Source organism: Megalops cyprinoides, chromosome 22 (assembly GCF_013368585.1).
Source record: "Megalops cyprinoides isolate fMegCyp1 chromosome 22, fMegCyp1.pri, whole genome shotgun sequence".
NCBI lineage: Eukaryota > Metazoa > Chordata > Actinopteri > Elopiformes > Megalopidae > Megalops > Megalops cyprinoides.
The window spans coordinates 14,346,694-14,366,044 of record NC_050604.1 but is presented as its reverse complement, the minus strand read 5'-3'; the positions used below and the strand labels follow the sequence as shown (position 1 = coordinate 14,366,044).

The 19,351-nt window shown below is 41.8% G+C and overlaps 1 protein-coding gene across 1 annotated transcript in view; it reads right to left on the bottom strand.

Moving 5' to 3' along the window:
• LOC118769627 (disintegrin and metalloproteinase domain-containing protein 33-like) overlaps window positions 1-19,351 on the bottom strand; it is a 92,904-nt gene that overhangs the window by 34,552 nt on the left and 39,001 nt on the right. Inside the window, exon 4 of the mRNA XM_036516833.1 lies at window positions 3,918-3,996. Within this exon, the coding sequence (XP_036372726.1) occupies window positions 3,918-3,996 (79 nt within the window). The remainder of the gene's footprint in view (window positions 1-3,917; window positions 3,997-19,351) is intronic.

The window sequence follows — 19,351 nt, the reverse complement described above, 5'->3', positions numbered from 1 at the left end:
GTGTGCATTCGGATGCAGCCTCAAACAGTTTACTGTGGCACTGCTAAACCTCTGCAAAGTCTGGAACACCTATCAGACAGCGAGAGACTCCGGTGATTGATGCACAGCTGCAAGCGTCTAGACAGAAGAGGCATGTGTTTGACATATTCTACCGCAAGTCAACATGCAACTTGTAAAACACTGATGACGCCTTAAGCTTAACGTTGGTGCAATTTGCAACGCTGACTTAATCCAAATCTGGCAATTCCTATTCTTTAGCACAGTTTCTTTCTTTACTACCAGCCCGTAGCCATCCAAATATTTTCACATTGCATTTTCGAAGAAAAGAAAGGCCTAATGTATAATTGCTGGTTAGAAAAACAAGGCTTTTAGAGCAAGGCGTACCTTTGGAAGTGTCCATTAATCTCACAGTGGAAAAGCATACATTTCGGGCGGACAATAAAGTGAGCTGTTGAAATAAACAAGACCGTGTAATTTCAACTATCGCAACAATGCTGAGGCAAAAAGCTCCCGCTGTTTGAAATGGCCAGCGGAAGACTGTGTTCCAAATGTCCCCTTATGGGTCTTACTGCATTCCAGGGCACCAGTACACTGCACAACCAGTGTTCCACAAGCATTCCTTGAATTTCAGTGCTGTTAATCACTCCAAGTCTCATGGGAATCAATGGGGGATAAAATTTGCATATTTTATAAATTTTGATTCACCTATGACTATCATTATTATGCACCTCAGCACAGTCAATTCACCTGACAACTGTGTTATTTCATCAAATGGACTTTAACAAATTAACAAAAACAGTGCCTGGTGTCCCTGAAAGACAAACTGAAAAGACGAAAACGAACACTTAAGATGGAACTGAAAGTGCAATTTCAGAGAGATAACGATATCATATAAAGTCCTTTGTGGTTGAAATGGCAGAAAATGAGAAGTGTTTTTCCAGCAGCCATATGACATTGACCCCACCTTAGTCTGTATTCTTAGACATTTTGGAGTGTGTAAAAGACCTCACATACTTTGTTGTCACTGAGGTAGCTCTCTAGTTAAATGTTTCCACAACACATCCTTAATAACCTATAAATGTATTCATGGTAACTTACAACATAAACATTCCTAACAATTCCAGCAGTTATAGTGGTGATAAAGAAGCCAAACATAACGATCAATTGATTTTTGTCAAGGCCATATTACTGTTTCCCTCAGCCTGTATGTGCTTATTTAACCTATCTACGGATCATTAATAACATCTAAAACCTGAACTAGCATTATCTCATTGTAATTTGCTGCGCATTTGTTCCCCATCTGACTTCTCTTGTAATGATGTGATCACACTAAGTCCAGTCCCCCAACCGCATCTGCAGAAGATTTTTGCCTAACTGTCAAAATGTGGGGGAATTATTGCTCTTCATTGGCTGCCTAACTGACAATTCCTGACTGTTTAAAGGGATTTGTCTGCTCATCAGACCGTGAAATTAGCTAATTTAGCCAAACTGCAAAGGCACGGGGTGTGAAGAAAACAATATTGAGGCCTGCCACATGCGCCGGCGGGGTGGGGTTATAGGGCTGGTCCCACCATTGTTCATGGATTCTGAGCATGTACATGAGTGTGGAGTTTCTTCTCCCCGTCTTTCCACGTGTGTCTCTTTTGTTCCCTGTGAAAAGTCACCTCCCAGCAGGCTTTGAGCAACAGTCCAATCTAACTGATGTCTACACAACAGGCCCTGTGTTCCGCTTTTTAAAAGCTTCTACTTGATAAGCGGAACATTTGAAGAGTGTGGATGCAGGAAGTCTAACCTGCTGTTGAATCCATTCAAACCTATAAAAAATGGACAAAGAAAACCTTACCTTGAAACTAGCAACTGTATGAATGTTAGATCCATCTAATATCTGTTAAGCCAGTGATTATTTCTCAACCAAACCTACTGACACCTTTGGACCAACCAAGAAAGCACCATGTATTGTACTGTATTTACATTTTAAAAATTTACATTTCATAAAAGAAACAAACATTTCCCCTGGGTTTGCGCCTGTCAATCAGTGCCGTTGTGCCTGAATATGAAGAAGTGTAAAAATTTAATTTTGATCATCAAGGTAAGTGATGTTCTTCTTATGTTTGAAGTCTGTTACATTTTCATCTTATAGTTCTACAGTATTCCCCACTCATATCATTACGAACACAGATATTCTCACTGACTCTCACTGCAGTACTAGGTTACTCATGTGATGTCTGTAAAGGAGATCAATATCTATATCACCCACGTACACACAAACAAACATGCGCGCGCACACACATGTATGTAGGGAACCAACTGAAAAATTGACAAGGAAATCAATAAGATTCAAGATCCATGTGGTCTTTTCATGACTGCAATGTGTCAGGACCTCGGTTTAAGGTCACATATGAAGGACGCACTCACATGGGTACACACCTGCACACCAGCGCCTCGACCCAAAAACACTTACAGGGCTTCCAGTTCAGATGTACAGTACATACCCATGTGCTTTATTTGGGAGACTGTGCACTTCAGTCATTCTGAGAGTCCGCCTGTGCACTTGAAAAGTACATCAACACAACACAGAACAATCAGTTTGAGCACATTTCCTGTTACCCTTTTTTCTTCCATTCCACTCATCCATCTGAATGACCAAAAGCGAAGCAAGAATTTAGAGGTCGTCTAGTCTGGGGTGATCAATATGCAGCGGCCCTCGGGAGGTCTGCCGTCTCACGCCGCAAACGCAAATGCCAATCAATGAAGTTTGTCTGAGGAATCCAGTTATTAGAGAGGTTACTCAAGGCCTAGGCTGGGATATGATGATGAACGGGGTGAGAGACGGGCAGAAGCTGAACTAGACTGTCTGCTGCACCTGAGGCGGGTTGTACTGGAGGAGTTCAGAAAGCTGTGCTCCCTCTTTCAGCATAAAGCCTTCAAAACTTCAGAAAGGGAACAATGACAAGCTTTTGAAAGCCGAAGTTCATCTGACACAGCAATAATGACAAATGATGCCATTTAAAATTTATACAGCATTTTTGGTGGGGGGGGAAAAATAACACCAGAGCTTTTCCTTGCTATTTCTGTCAGAATAAAAAATTGATAAAGGTCATGTACTATTCCGTTAACAAGTGTGGATTTTATAAAGTTATAAAAACACATTCTTCACTGGCGAATAAAAGCAAGGGGACTCACTTGGTATTGATTTTTTTTGTTGAGTGTGTGATATGAACTTGAAAGAATTTGACCTTTTTTTTCATTTTTCACCTACCCCAAAGTGAAAAAGAAGATTTAAAAACTGTTAACTTTAGCTTCCACTGCAAAGGAATAGAAAGTTAAAATTATATGGAAACTTTTAACATAAATATGAAATAGAAACGATGAAATATATGAAATAGAAATATATAAAATAGAAAATATGTTATGTTAATATAATATATATCTAGGGGGTGACAAGACTCAAGGTCTGTTATGAACTGAGTGCGTTACTCCAGCGGAGTTAAATGACTTTGGGTTGAGTTCATCTCTGTGTTGCCTCCATCTCTACAATATTTGTTGATACTGGCATCCTTCCTCTAGCAGTACTAGCTGATGTATACATGACTAAATGAGTCATCTAAAGAGTAAGACTAAAGACCCACCATCTTTCAACCTAAAATCTCAAAGATTTTCTGAAGCTAAGAAGCTAGGCTGTACATCCATGAAAGGTTGGACAGTGAAAATGTGTGTTTGTGTGTGTGTGTGTGTGTGTGTGTGTGTGTGTGTACTGTATGTCTTTCCTGGCTGAGTAGAAGCAGTACAGGAGACTGACTCTGTGAGGGAGCTTTATGTCTGGAATATCATGTGAAGGTATATGAGAACAGGCTGGTAGGAACTACAGAGAGGGATTGTGGGAAATCCGGGAAATGATGAAAGGAGGCTTAACTTACGGTGTTATTGGGTGAGATGGTTACTGGTTCCCCGTCCTCACTGTAGTGCGTCTCTGTGAAGTCCTGGCCCAGCAGCTGACTGAGAGAGAATACACACATACAAACATCAGCTCTGGTTCAACGGCTGCTAAACACACACACACACACACACACACATGGATCAGCCCTCCACTGTGCCACTCTCTCCTACATTTCCAACAAACAACAACAGCAAAATACAAAGAGCTTTTTCAATAACATGTCACTCTACAGGCAGCAGTCTAGAGGTCAACCCTGAGCACATATACAGTCCAAAGTCTGGACACAGCTTTCTTTCTTTATTTTTACGATTTTCCACATTTTAGAATAATAGTAAATACATCACAACTGTGAAATAACACAAATGGAATCATGCAGTGACCAAAAAAGTGTTAAACACATCAAAACTATCATATTTTACATTCTTCAAAGTAGCCAAATGTTTTTTTAAAAAATACATTTTTTTGGAAATAAATTCATGTACCGGCATCAACTTTATCATGTAAATTTGCCTAAGAAACAAATTTCAACCATTTACGCATAAGTCTTTAGATCAAAATGTCTTTAAATGCATGTTTCGCATTATTTTAATCAGCTGTGTCCAAACTTTGGATTGGTGCTGTATGTGGAGCTTTTTTTCTGCTTCATTCACTTCAGAGCTCCTGACAGAAAGCCTGAAACGGATGTGCAGCCACACTTCAGGCTGCCTGACACTGCACATTTTTAATCTGAGGACACGGTAGATGTTCTTAATTATCCTCAGGATTTGGAAGGGATCTCGTTCTGTCCTAGGTGCAGCGGAAAAAAAACCTCTCAAGTGTATTAGTTCATGTAGCATTGGAGCCCCTGAAACAGAGGGGGCTGTATGATATATCCGTGATACAACGGCAAGCGCTCAATGACTCTTCAGTACAAGAAGGTCCTCAAAAGACAGCAGATACCACAAAGAGGCTGGCAAAATGATCAAAACAAACAAAAAAAATCTCAAAAAAACAAACACAATAGCCTTGCGGCTTGAGGGCTTGGAGTACGATGATGTCATGTGATGAGCATGATGAGAGCAGAGGGCATTGTTTTCGCAAAGGCACGGACATCATGTCTGGAAAAGGAGCCCCTGGCCTGCGCTGCTCAAGCCGCCCAGAGGTCCCCTGGACGGAGGTTTTTCACACGGGAGAGAGAGCCTGGCTGCCAGTTCTCCTGTTATAACCCCAGCCTGCCTAACACGCACCATCCTCGCTGCTTTGGAAAGCAGGGGTGCAAGCCCCTGGAGAGGGGGTGCTGTGACAGGCGGGACAGCTAATCTCCTCCAATAGACACTGTGGACCCGCACTGAAGGACACTTGTTGGGTGGGATCCAGACGTGTACAGAGTCACACACTACCGTCACTCACAGCAGCCTCATCTACCCCTTCTGGGAGGGGTCATATGAAGGAAATCAGACAGTGGATTTAAAAATATGTACATGTCCAGCCAACACAAACCACTTTGACAACGTTCTTGGAGGTTGTAACGATGACATCACAGCAATGCTGCGAGCAAGCTATGTAGGTCACTGTAAGCGGGGGTATTTTTGAGAGCATGACTGAATGTCCACAACATGAAATTGCAGCAGTGAACTGTAGCATCTTATATTGAACCACTTTCTGAGTGGGCTAGGCTATTCCTTTTATCTTCAGAACAAGTTTTATATTTGAGCTGTCTGACTCATGCAGAAGACTAGAAATCTTCGTAAGAAGCAGTGTGCTGTCTCATCTGTTCTCTGGTAGTCTCACTCCCTCTGACAAAGACTACTCACCCCGTAGGTTAACAGACACCCACTGTATCCAGGCTGCATACTGTGCTGTAAATGTAGGTGAGGTAAATACAAAAATACAAAGCATGACTGATCAAAAATGTAAGCTTGGTTTCGTTTCTTTTGAAAAGCAAATTGATTATTCATTCATCTGTTTAGATCTCCTGTCTGAGTAAAAAACACACACCACAATCCAATCAATACTACTACTGCTGTATAGGACTACAGCCTCACAGCCCACCAAACCCCCTAAACTGATCAAGGAATGTTGCTGCCAGACTGGTCCACAACATCCCCAAACTCTCCCACATTGCTCCACTCCACCGATCCCTCCTCTGGCCACCAGTCATCGACTGCATCAAAATCAAAACATGGGTGCTTGCCTACCAGGCAGCTAAAAGGATAAGATACTCCCTTAACTACAAATATTCATCTGGTCATATACTCCTGCCAGACCATTCCACTCCATTTTGTCATTTTTCACTTAAAATAGACTTAGTGAAGTAGCCTTCGGTCCAATTTGTACAGACAAGGACTGTTGTAGCACTGTAAATGTATTTACAGTACTGAATTTACAATTCTGAAAGTGCTGGGCTTGCTTATTCGTGTTTTAATATTGACGTTTATGCTCCTTGTGCAATTAATGTTCCCTGATTTGTAAGCTGCCCCAGAGACGAGTAAATGTAAAGGTAAATCAATAAAACAGAAAACAAGGCCTTAAAAAGAGGGAGACTTATTAAGCGCTAATAGAAATATGCCTTCATAAGGATTGCAAAAACCACTGGGACAGATGGATCCCTGCATGCTTCCACCTCGAACCTGCCCCGATGTTTGCTCTTCTGATGCTAACCTGCCAGTCACTCTGCTGGGGGGGGGCAGGATTGTGTGTGTTGACACATCACACATGTCTTTTGTTGCTATCCGCTGAGAGCAGGGAGGGGGGAAAAAAATACGGCTCTCACAAAAGGACTGCGGAGAGCGATAATTACTTGTTAGCATTAAAGGTCACCGCGCCGCGGAGATGCGCTGGATTCGGGGGGCGCCACACAGAGCGCGGAGCACGAGGTGACATTTACACAAGCACTGACGCCTCACTATCTTGCCAAGACAAAAAGCCCATAACCTGTTATTATATGTCAGCGTGGCTTGACGCCAGCTCCGCCCGCAGCTCCTCCGCTCGGCAACTGGTTAATCAACTATTTGCTTAATTGGGCCGAGTTCAGAGAGTACCCCCACCAGGAGAATGAATGCTCATATGGAAAATAGCTATCGCCCTGGTAAATTACACACTGGGCTGAGCACTTCTTCAACATGCAATCAATACATAATATTTACCGTTAACAGTTTTTCAGAGAACAATAAAAGAGCTTTCAGTGTGCTAATCTAAGACTCTGCTCCTAAGGTTCCATGCAAACAATTCATTGAGGAACATCTTTGTCATGTGAAATGTAACAAAGGAGTCTCAAAAACAGCCATCTGTACAAGAGTAAGCAGCCAACTAACACCATTTACCACTTGAACTAAAGAATAAACATTGGTAATATACATTGCTTGATATTCAGTGATTCATCGTTTGAGGAAACTTAACTGATCTTAAATGTAGTGTGTTATAACATGCTTGTACATGTCTTTATATATGTTATAACATGTTTTGTACATGTGTCATATGTACATGTGTTTATACGTGTCAGTGTTAAGAATAATAGCCAATACTGTTTTACTATGGCATGTTTTAGTTTACCTTTTTTCAGTCTGTGATGGATCTTTTGAGGGCAAGTGTTCTGTTAGCTTTCCCCACAAATAATAATTCATAATCACTGCTTTACATGAAGGGCTCATATATATTTGGTGCCAACCTGACATGAGAAAATCACATAGTATATCTGGCTCTGCTGTTTCAGAGCTTGAAGATCAGTGTTACAGCTAAAACACAAAGAACAGCTCCCTTTCCAAGCTCCTTCTCTCCCAAATAAATACTAAACTCCACGTAAAAATCTGTGTCTGTGTCCTAACTTCATCTTGCTGTTGTTATTCTTATCGTACTTTAAAGAGAAACTCTGAACAAAGCCAATAGTTTAAGTTAATCTTAAATTGAGAGTTTTCTGTTACTTCAGAAATGAGTATCCCTAGGACATAATGTAACATTTTCCAACCTCAGCGTGCTTCTTAATTAGTTGACAAAGCGCAGGTGTTGCAGTAAACAGGAGACTCTTACCCTCCCATGTGCTCAAAGGCATTTCTGCAGCCCATCTGTTACACAGTGATGGTTTCATATCCTCTCCATCATTTTTGTTAATGTTGCAATTTCATCTTTAGCTGCCATCTGAAGAAAACAGGCTCCCCATGATGGTCTCAAAGGTGGTTTTGCAAAAAGAAAAAATAAAAAGGATACTGAAAACTTGGTGTAGATGTAGAACTTGATCTGCTCTTAGTTATTTATTTCACCAACATTACAAGCACAACAGTAAAAGCCATAGACATTCGGCAAAGCCTGTGTCCTCACAGTTGCCTGGTTTCAGCGCTTCAGAGCTAGAGAGGTCTAAGTACAGGCTCTGCATGCTTCAGTATCACCTCATTAACTTTCCTGGTTTTATTTGATCGAAAAACAAAATCTCTCAGCGTATCTGTAAATGCTGTTTGTATTGCTATTAAGTATCTTCATGGAAGCTCACACACACAATCTTTCTAGCAAATGACTTCATCTCACAGCGGTTTATTTTCATTTAAAAAAGCTGCATATTTGCAATGTTTGTGTCTTTCACCATGTGCCAGTCTAGCAAATGCAGACCACTTCCAGCTTGCTTACTACAGATAGAGGGGAATGAAAAAATGAAACCTCTGAAGGGTGTAAAACAATTGCTGCAAATGGAAGACCTAATTATCACACCTGCTGTAAAGGGTGTTAATTATTAGGTCATAATCCTTTCTGTGTATCTATAGTTAGACAGAGAAAAGTGTTAATTTCTCTCTTTGGTTTATATCACTGTCTTTGTGCCTCCTCTGAACATACAGAACAAGTTAAATGAACTTAATTGCAATTAATCTTTATGACCTTTGAAGAGGTGAATTACACAGAGTACCAGTCAAAAGTTTGGACACACCTGATTAAGATCATGGGAAACATGCATTCAAAGACATTTTGATCTAAAGATGTATGCTTAAATGCTTGAACTTTGTTCCATGGAGACATACAAATCATGAAGTTGATATCTATGTATGAGTTTACAAAAAAAAGGTTAATTTAAAAGGAAAATTGGCTATTTTGAAGAATCTAAAATAGACAGTTTTTTTAGTCATTTAATAATTCAACTTCATTCATTCAATTTGTTTTATTTCATAGTTTTGACATCTTTACTGTTATTCTAAAACATGGAAAATATAAAATAAAACTAAAACAAAGAAAGAAAACTGTGTCCAAATTTTTGGCTGATAATGTACATTACATACATACATTGTAAAGAAAAGTCTAGATCTGACTTTTGCTCTCTGGCCTAATTAGGCAGTTCTGTGAACCCTACAAAGCTTGTCAAGAAAATTTATCAAAGAATGTGATTATACACCTCTGAATCTAAAGACCTAATTTTTCAAGTAAACAGATGGCCAATAGAATTTAAAAAAATACACAGAAGATATAAAGTTTGGTTGCCATACAGTGATTACATGACAGTACTATGTAAAGCAATGTACAATGTCCAATGTAAAACAATCATTCTAACACAAAAAGGTCTGGGCACACCTGAGACTGTTAAATGTATAAACTTGCAAGCGTTCAAACAAACCTTCTGCAACATCCTAAACTGCCTGACCTTGTGTAAAACAAACAAACAAGGAAAGCATATGAGTTATACAAAGATCACGTTTGTGTTTCTGTTTTTATTGCAACTGCACAGTAATGACGCTGCCTAACCCTTGCAAGCAGCAGCAACTCGGGCTATCTCTCTCCCCATTAGAGAATGCCTGGAAAAACCTGCTGAGGAAACTCCATTAAATAATTGAACGACACGTCTCAAGACACCAGCCCCCTACTTTCAAAGGCAACAAAGGAGACAGAGGAAGCTCTGAGCCGAACAACGTGTCGGCACAGAGAAGAAAAGAGAGGGCGGAACGGGCAGGCCAGGACGTCAGGCTGCAGGGAGAGAAGATTTGAAGATGAAGAGGAAGATGCCCTTCGGTCTGTAGAGTTATACAACCCTTAGGAGGTGAGGTGAATGGCCCTTTCAATGTCCTTTTACTACAGAAATGCAAACAGATGGACTGCCTAAGAGGAGAACAGCATCTTAGTCTGGTCTCTGCCACGAAAAACAGTATCTTTCTCCAAACAAGCAACTATCAGCCACTAACAGAGCCACTAACTGTTCCATGAGCCTTGAAAAGGTCCTGAAGAAAAAAAAAAAACAACAACGTCCCAATGCCTTAATCATTCAGCGAAGCACAAGCCAGAGGACTTTCATTTCATGCTCTGATGGAAGGCTCACAGTATTGACATCCTCTTCATTAGGGACCCCAGGTACACTCTACCAATTCAGTAAAACAGCAGCCGCCTAGTGTTAAACCAATAGGCTGGCACACAGTAAATGGGGGGCAAACATTATTGCCTCATCTTAGCATTCATTAAAGTCAGAATGTGTTCGGCTATTAAAGAACAAGGGAGAGGGCTAAACACATCGATAAACATCTCCTGACTCCTGAACCCTTTCTGGAGGCCATGAACTTTGTGAATAGATCGCTTTTACTAAAACAGTGTACAGTCACAAATCACATGGACAGGCTGTAAACAAACTGATGACTGCTTTTCAGACTTTTCCATCCACAATATGTGTTCAATGCAAAGAAGCAAAGTCCAAACCTCAGCATGGCTCTGTGTAGCGAAGGGCGCTGAGAATGCTTCCTTTGTCTTGAAGGAAGTGTAGCGAAGGGCGAGAGCAGTCACCCCACCTGGCCTCGAACCCGGGTCTATGGGGTACCAAACTGCAGCTTTGACCCGGGTTCGAGGCTGGGTCGGGTGACTCCTCTCGCCCTTCGCTACACTCTGAGACTGGTCCCTGGTCCACAGAGACATAGGAAGCATTCTCATGGCATTTCTGTGGCATTTTAACTGCATTATTGCTGTATATTGCAACAACGAAATGTGTTGTGGATTTTCTAAGCAATTTGTCTGAGAAAATGTTTGAGAAAATAGTGCAACCCATAGCACCAGCTGCTCTGCAGTATCCGCACACATTATTCAATAATATTAGATACTGGGGATTCTAACAGATACTACTAAATACTAGTAAAACACTGCCAGATACTAGGAGTCATTTTTTTCTTTGTTATTTGTTGAAAACCCCTCCTATGCTGTTGCTAAATAACTTCTTCATATCTGTAGTTTCTGTTGAAGAGAGTAGCTCACAATGTAAATTAGCTATTCTCAGCCTTCTGTTGTTTTTCCTCACTGATCTCCACAACCCAGGTGAGTTCTTTTTGATTTAGACTAACCCAAGCATTGAGGGAACATCTTAAAAAGGCAAACCTAAGATTTTCTTATGATTGATAGTGATGTTCACCCTTATGACTGAGTTGTGATGTCTATGTATTAATTTATCTTTTTATATTGCCACCCCAAGCACCACATAGGGATGAGTGTGTATAGCCAGTCATCAACACCATAGATCAAGGACTAGATCAAGATCAAGTTATATGCAATTATCATATGTCACAATCACTGGCAAAATATCATATGAAGACGGTTGTCAGTTTATACTGGCCAGGATCGACTACTTGCTGTAACCTGCTTGTTGGCCTGGTACAGCTAGGTAGCTAACACTAGGTTGAGAACTCTGTGTCTAATTTAACATACAACAACAACAACTGCTGGTAATTAGGTAGCTAGCTACCAAAATGTTTTAGCTAGCCAGCAGACGCAGAAAACATATCCTGAAGTGCAAACACCTTCCACTGACACTTCCTGCAATTTCACACTTGGATGTGACACATACAGTTTGAAAGATTACTTGCTCTTAACATAGTATTATTGTACTTCCAGTAAATAATTGCTTTATACATGTAAGTAAACTTCCATTTTGTACAATAAAAGTGTTTTTGTGGAGATACGGTGCACTGTACAAGGCCATATGACAGTACAGTTGGAAGAATTTTCTGCCAGGTTGTGTTAACTTTTTATCGATTGTCAATTTGTTATTTTCAATAGACATAAATGTCAGCATACTGACGGTGGACAAACATTGCCTATTCAACCATTGCTACATGACTTGGATGGATGGAAGGAATGTTTAACAAAGGGTCTAACAGTGGATATGAAAGCAATCACTCACAGGTAACTATAAAAAAGCTATTCTTTCAGCGCCCATCAAAGGTTTCAATGTGAATCACACGCTGCTTTGTTTACAGTGATATTTCTGCAAGCATGTAGAGATTTGCTTGTCTGACCAATCCAATGAAATCAAAGCCTTTCTTCAGCTGCAGCACTGCATAGACTGCGTCAGACAGTGTTTTTGCTGGTTATTCCTGTTCATCTATATTGCAGAAGCTCAACTTTGAGCATTTTGCTATGAATTCCCAGGCACAAGCACTATGAATTTCCAAGCACTAAGTCCTAAGCTCTACACTTTGATCTGTGGATGGTTCATTACCTAATTGACATGATATGAGGCCACAGGGCCTTTTCCATTCTTGGCTGGGTAGGAATCAATCTTATTGTAAGGAGCTGCTTCACTCTTCATTAAACAGATAGTGTTTTGTTCAGAAACTCTGAGGTGCTATTGATGCCTAGAAGATGTGGAGTTTCCTTACAAAGTTTTTGGCTAAAACCAATGCTGGTGACAGTTCACATACTCGTAAATAAGCAATGCTTTTGAAACACAGGACCTTCCATAGACCTTTGGATTGGGTGACAGAATAACCTTTCATATAATTGTAATATTTACAGTTTATTTTTGTCTTATCAGAGCACCTCAGAAACACTGCCTTCCTTCCTCACACAATTGGATTATTCCCCATCCAGCTGCAGAAACGTACAACGATAGAGTCACAGAGTCGCACACACATGCATGCACTTAATCAAAGTTGCGTCAGCCCGCTGACACACAAAAACACGCTCGGCCCTGCTGCGGCTTCCGCCAAAGGAAGTCATATAATTCAGAGTGTGTTCCCCGTTTCCTTTTCCCTCAACAAAACATGCGTTTCCAGGCTTTATCCAGCGAAATAAAGGTTGCGCAAGGAGGTGCGCAAGCCGCTACCCCCTTCCAGCGGGTGAATGAGTTGAGACAGCAGAGCCGTCCCATTGACCCGCTGACCCACTGAACGCAGAGACCCCTCCATTCACTACAGCATTAACATCTGGGTACAATCAAGCTGGGCCTCACGTCTGCTCTCTGCCCTGATGTTATTCGCTTCTTCCTGTATGGCCCAGACGGCCGGCCTGGCGAGGGGCCCACTGTCCCCCCCCCCCGCGGGCCCCAGGACGCAGATGCCTCAGCCAAAACAAACAGCCCCGCGACCAAAACAAAGGTCATTAAACACTCCCGTGGTGCAGGCAAAAACAACCCGAGGTTCGTCCCACACCTGCACGGCAAAAACACATGTGGCAGACAAAATACAGAGAGACTTCGGTTCAGCCTCCACTGGGAGGCTGCTTTGGAGGGGAAGGAGGGGAGAATCACTTCCTACAATTACGACAATTGGACAAATAACTAAAAAAAGAAAATGACAGGAGGTGTCAGCCCACGGAGCTAAGTAAAAAAAGAACCCCACCGTGAAGAGATAAACACTCTGTCATCGGTGTCTATTAATAACAAGACTTATTTGTCTCTAAGTAAAGCTGCATCCTGAAGCGAAATATAACAACTCGAGTGGCCGCAGTACAGCCCCTAATCAAGGAAGGAACAAATGTAAATAAGTATGTTAAAATACACTGACATACTCAAAGTACATTATACACATACATTATCTTAAAATAGAGGGGGGTTAGTGGCCTACTGGCAGAGCACCACAACACAAACTACTAAAAAATGATTGCCAACAGCTTTTTACTTAAAAAAAAAATAACGTAAAAAAATATCTTCACCAATTTGCAATTGTTCTGTAATGTCAGACAATCTGTAAATTTATTGTTGCATAAGATCATGCATAATTTATTGTTGCATAAATCCCATCAAGTTTACACTGCATTTTGTATAAGAGTAATACAAAGTATATAATGTGTATGCCTTCCGTTGCTATATTGACCTACGCACATAACTTTGACATTTTATCAAACATACTGCCAGCCTGAAAACACAAGCTCCAGGTGGGAGCTGTCATAAATAGTATTCATATTAGCCTAGTGGGTGGTGTGTAGGTATGTCCACCATTCTTGTTTGCTTTCTGATACAAGTAGGCAAGGTTTTCTGGGGGCGTTCTGGTGTAAAAATGAAGAGGATGACACCATGGCCTTAAAGTCTTCACTTACGGGTTTCAGAGCTTTACAAGAGATGAAGGCGACTTATTCGAATTTAAATTTAATTTTTCTATACTTTAAATTCACAGAACACATTATGAAACAAACACATTTGTGCTGACTTCTTTCTCCAAGTTATTATTATACATTATATAACTACTCTTCATGCAAAGACTAGGACCAGATTCACTCACGAATAAACAGGAAGAATAAGTCCAAAGTCAAACAGAATATTCTCTTTGTGTCAAGGTTTTACATATCCAGGAAAAACACTGGCAATATGAAAAGACAAAGGAGAAATGAATAAATGATGCGTTGTGAAATATTTATTTTTTGCACAGTATTATTTCCTGACCCCAAAACGCAGCACAACGAGTGATTTGATTTATCATTGTAATTTCTGTGCCGACCGGGTCCTTGGAGAACTCATTAATACGAAAGGTCAAGGAAAACAACCACCGCTGAAAAAAGGTCTCCCAGCATTGCGAGCACCTGGGGAACTCTGTGGGAATGGCCTCCCGTATTAGCTACCTTTTATAGACCTGCAGTCAATTCACCCAAATTACAACTGCTTCCTCACCTTCTACTACAGACTCACATTAATCAATTTAGACCTAATAGACCATTCTGCTTCTCCATTTGACTTCTACTGCAATCAAAGGCTTTGCAAAGACCATAAAGTACAAAATATCAATCAAGTTAAACTTCCAAATGGCAATCAAATAAGTCCTCTATTTATTAGTGGCTGTTCTTTAGTCACAGCTAAACTGTAATAAATATGTTTTTGAAACAGAAAACAAAAACACCCATTACAAAACACACACGGCATCATTCACAAGAGTTTCAAATATGGTTTTCAGCATTTTATTGGATGAAAGCCATAAAGCAAAACAATGAGAACCAAAGATCCCAACTTATATTAAGCACAATCTGGGTAACACTCAGCATTGCTGTATTGTGAACATTTATGAAGAAACCTACAAAACATGTGGCCACCGGTGTAGATCCCTACGTTACCTGGTCAACAGGACAGAGAAAGAGGCAACGGCATGTGTCAGTGGCAGGTGCGTGGCACTGCTTTCATCTGGGCCGCCCGAGACCTGGTCTCTTGATAGCAGGTGACTATTTGAAAAAACAGGTCCGGGCAGCTTTGGGGGCCAGACAGCTCTTGTTTTGCTGTAACACTTCCTACAGTGGCTCCGGTCCAAGCTCTAACTCAATTCACTACACTCAGGGGGTCTGCTCAGCCTTAGCCTTTGAGAGCAGCTGCTGTCAGAGTGTTGAACCAGGGCCACCTTGTCCTGGCTCCTGCCCTCCCCCTCTTCAGGAAGTTCAGCACTGGTGGAGGTTTGTACAATGTAACCAATAAACATGCGCCTCTCAGGGGAAACCTGGCCTGCACTGTGAGAGTCTGCCTCTCTTTGCGCTGTTCTCCCTGAAGTGGCTGGATTTCAAGGATAAAGTTCATTATTGATTTTAATAATAACAAAATTGAAAGCGCCGTGGGTGAAATGCAAAGATAAGGTAAATTACTTCCTGGGAAACGTTATTTGCTTTAGAGCTAAGGAAAGCCTCTGGGAGGCCGTCAGTCTCCCCTCAAATTCTAATGTTAAGTTTTCATTCTCTGCATTAAAGGTCTAATCGGATTTACTCGAATTAACAGACAAGCCCATCTCCCTCTGTGGTGCTGCTTTTTGATTGGACTGGACATCTTTAGCTAGTTATTATTAACTGACTTCAAAGGATTGGACTTTAATAACTTATTTGGGAAAGCCAAAGCTGTACACAACAAAACTGGATAAAAAAATCATGCATATTCCTGCTTTTCAATATCCACAGTCCTGCAGGTTTAACAGGTGCCTCCACGCCAGCATCTGACTGAGACTTGGAACAACAGTTCAAGTTTCCATTCCATTCAATCAATTGCTCCAATGAAGTAACTAATTCCCGATTTGGAATTAGGACCAAAAAGTCTATAAAGCATTGTTACCTACTGCACAAGAGCCCAGTGGATCTGAGTACAACCTTTATGTGTGTCTGATCATTACAATGAGGACTTCTTTCCAGGTGCTCACCACCCAGCTGACACATTACATTCTTGGGAACATGTTATGTGAGGTCACCACATAGTCCTGGTGCCAGGAGTAAAAATACAGAGGGGTGCAATGACAATCCACGGGGGAGCGAAAAAGTAATATATTTAAAAAAAACCTAAATTCTGTGTAGACATTGGGATATAAGGAGACAACTGAGGGTGTACTGAGGTCTGTCTGGGACCAGACACCTCTTTTCCACCCCTAAGCACCCCCACAGCACCGGGCCTGTCACCACATCGAAGTCATCGAAGCACTGCTGAGAGAATGATACACTAATAACTGGGAAGTCACCAAAATCTTGGTGCTCTGGTTCTCTTTTTGTTTTAAAAGGAGAAAACAGTCCTGAAGTTCTGGGCTCAGTGAAAGAGGATTAGCCAATGATAGAGGATGCAGGGGTCTCACAGGCAAGGAGCTCCGCAGTGGTTTAGAGTCACAGAGGACGGTTTGAAGAGAACAACTGGGATACATCCCCTCGCTCACTCACACATCCTGCTTTTACAAAACGTCTTTCGGGTTTGCTGTAGGGACTGGGCCACCAGCCCTGGTCCAACCACTATTTCCTCTGCTGGACACCCTGCCATTGGGCTCACAGCATGGGAGCAGCAGGGGAAATGTTACTGACTCACTGGAGTTCCAGGATGTCTCAAGTTCCTTGGAACTGAACTCCGCTGACCTAGTTTTCGCTGGGCCAGACTAAACCGCCGCGCCACTGCGCTGTCTCTGAGGCTAGGGCAAGGTTAACACAAACACACTGGTTGCCAAGTGACACCCTGCATGGAGACATGTTGGTGCAGCCTAATTCACAGCCTCAATGTCACATGTAACATTACCTTCTATCAATACAGTGTGCATGTGAAATGTGGATCCAAAGCCGGAGTAAATCAACCTTCCACACAATGGAAAATCACTCCTAATAAAACCAAGGCAAATGGCAGCTGAACCAACTAGCCTTAAACATGTAAAGGATCACTGTTTCCACCCTATTTGTCATACCCAATGTTTCACAGTTTGGACTGAATTATAGCTCTGGTGCAGATGGCAGACTTCTTAGTGGACCTCTCGCTGAGTTTTGGAGGGTGTGTGGGTGTATGTGTGTGTGAGGTTCACAGGTTTCATACCATGTCTGTCCTTTTCTCTTAGGCAAGTCTCTTAGGCTTATACTCTCTCCACTTTTCCATTCTGCTGTGAAACCTGACAGGGACCTCAGATAGAAACAGCACACGTGATTGTAACCTTCCACACACTGCACACTATTTCTTTACACTGGGCATTAAGGCAACCTTACCGTCCTTCTCTCTGCCCTCATATGCACAATACACCTAACTCCAACTCCCTGATAAAGAAAGCATGTTTCAGAATCTGAGCAGCTTGCTCATTAGTGAAGGGGTTGCTGCCCGGCTGCCTGCGAGTGTCGACGAGCATCCACTCTCGAGGAGATAAAGCTCTCTCAGTTCTTTCCGACCCCTCCAAGTTCCAGTCTATTAATAGGGAATGAGCCACGCGGCACGAGGTCGTTCTTCAGGGCAATTTCACAGACGGGATCCGGGCTTGTTTTGCGCCGGAGAGGAGACAACGCCGACCCTGTCTCGCTGCTTGGCATTGCAGATGGATATAATCTCGGCCATGCTCACAAAAGCTCATGCTCTGATGGGAGCAAATGGGTCCGTGACCCGCCGTGACTCGCCCGCGGGTGCCCCTCAGGGCACAGGCCCTTGGAATTGACCTCAGGTGACCCTCTTCCTCGCTGCACCTCCACGCAGTCTCCTTTCACCTCAAGTAGACGTCCAATAACAGGCAGCAGCCTACAGGTCTGATGTAATCACCACAGATATCCCACTATTTACTTCGTGTAATGAGGCACATGAGAGCAAAGCTGAAAGGGAAATTAACGGCAGACACTTTCACCCATCACACTCATTGTCTGTTCACCCTAATGATTACATGAAATGCAAATAGGAATGAAAGAAATGCACATTGGCATTCACAGTTTGTCCACATGCTATATGAATTGTACTATGTACTGAGCAGTATGTTATGCAAACACAGATAATATGAATGACATGTTTAAAGAATTCCCTTTTGGAAACCACAAAAATGCAAGCAACATTCAACTGTAGCGCCATCCAAACCATACGCATAAAAAGCAAACACTTTATACACAAACACACTCTGTATTCTGAGCTATTGTCAACTTTTAAAATGTCTGTTACCAAATACAATATGTTTAATAAAAAAATTAAAATGTTAAAAAAAAAACCTGCCCTGACATGTAACCTGACATTTTCTGGCATTGCTTTCATCAGCAGACCTGTGACTTTATTAAAACTTTTCTTCAGAAACAAAAAAAGCTGTGTTCTGCTGCTCTGGGGCAAAGATAAACAAGTCAGGCTGATTCACCAAAGACCCATCCACAAAAAAAGCTTTCAACACCGCCTCAGGCAACAAACTTCTGTCTCATGTCACAAGCAGAAAGGACCTCTGTCACTACACGACTACCTTGCACACACAGCAATGCCTTAGAGAGGCAATTGCTTCAGTGCCAGCAAAACACCTGGGCATGTGCCCGTTCCCAGTGAATGCCTCTGAGCAGGTAATGTGGAAATGCAATCCCCCCTGGTTTGATTTCATGGCTTCAATAAAGTGTGCGAGTGGAGGTTATGAAGCCTTGCGTGAAGCAGAACTCCCTGACTTTCATGTGTCCACTGTGAATATACTGTGTAATGACTTCCCTCAGGTACAACCCTTCCATGGTTTGAAAGAACGACTATGGCTGAAGTTGGGAATCTACATAGGAACATTAAAAAGCCATGGAAAGGTCACATAAATAGCAGCAGAAGTGTTTCTGTGGAGTGTTATGACTTTACAAATGATGCAGCACCAGAGGAATGACTGTGCACTTTCAACAGAAAATTCGGTCAAAAAATCACACCAGGGGCAATACACGGTTCACAGGGCTTTTTAGCCCACATGAAGAGCTGTGTTAAGACCTAATTCAGTATTTGTTAGGGTAAGATGTGTCAGGTTATATGTTTGACATTTTCTACCTAAATATAAAATCACAGTGGTGACTGCAGTCATGGCTTGGTTTTAA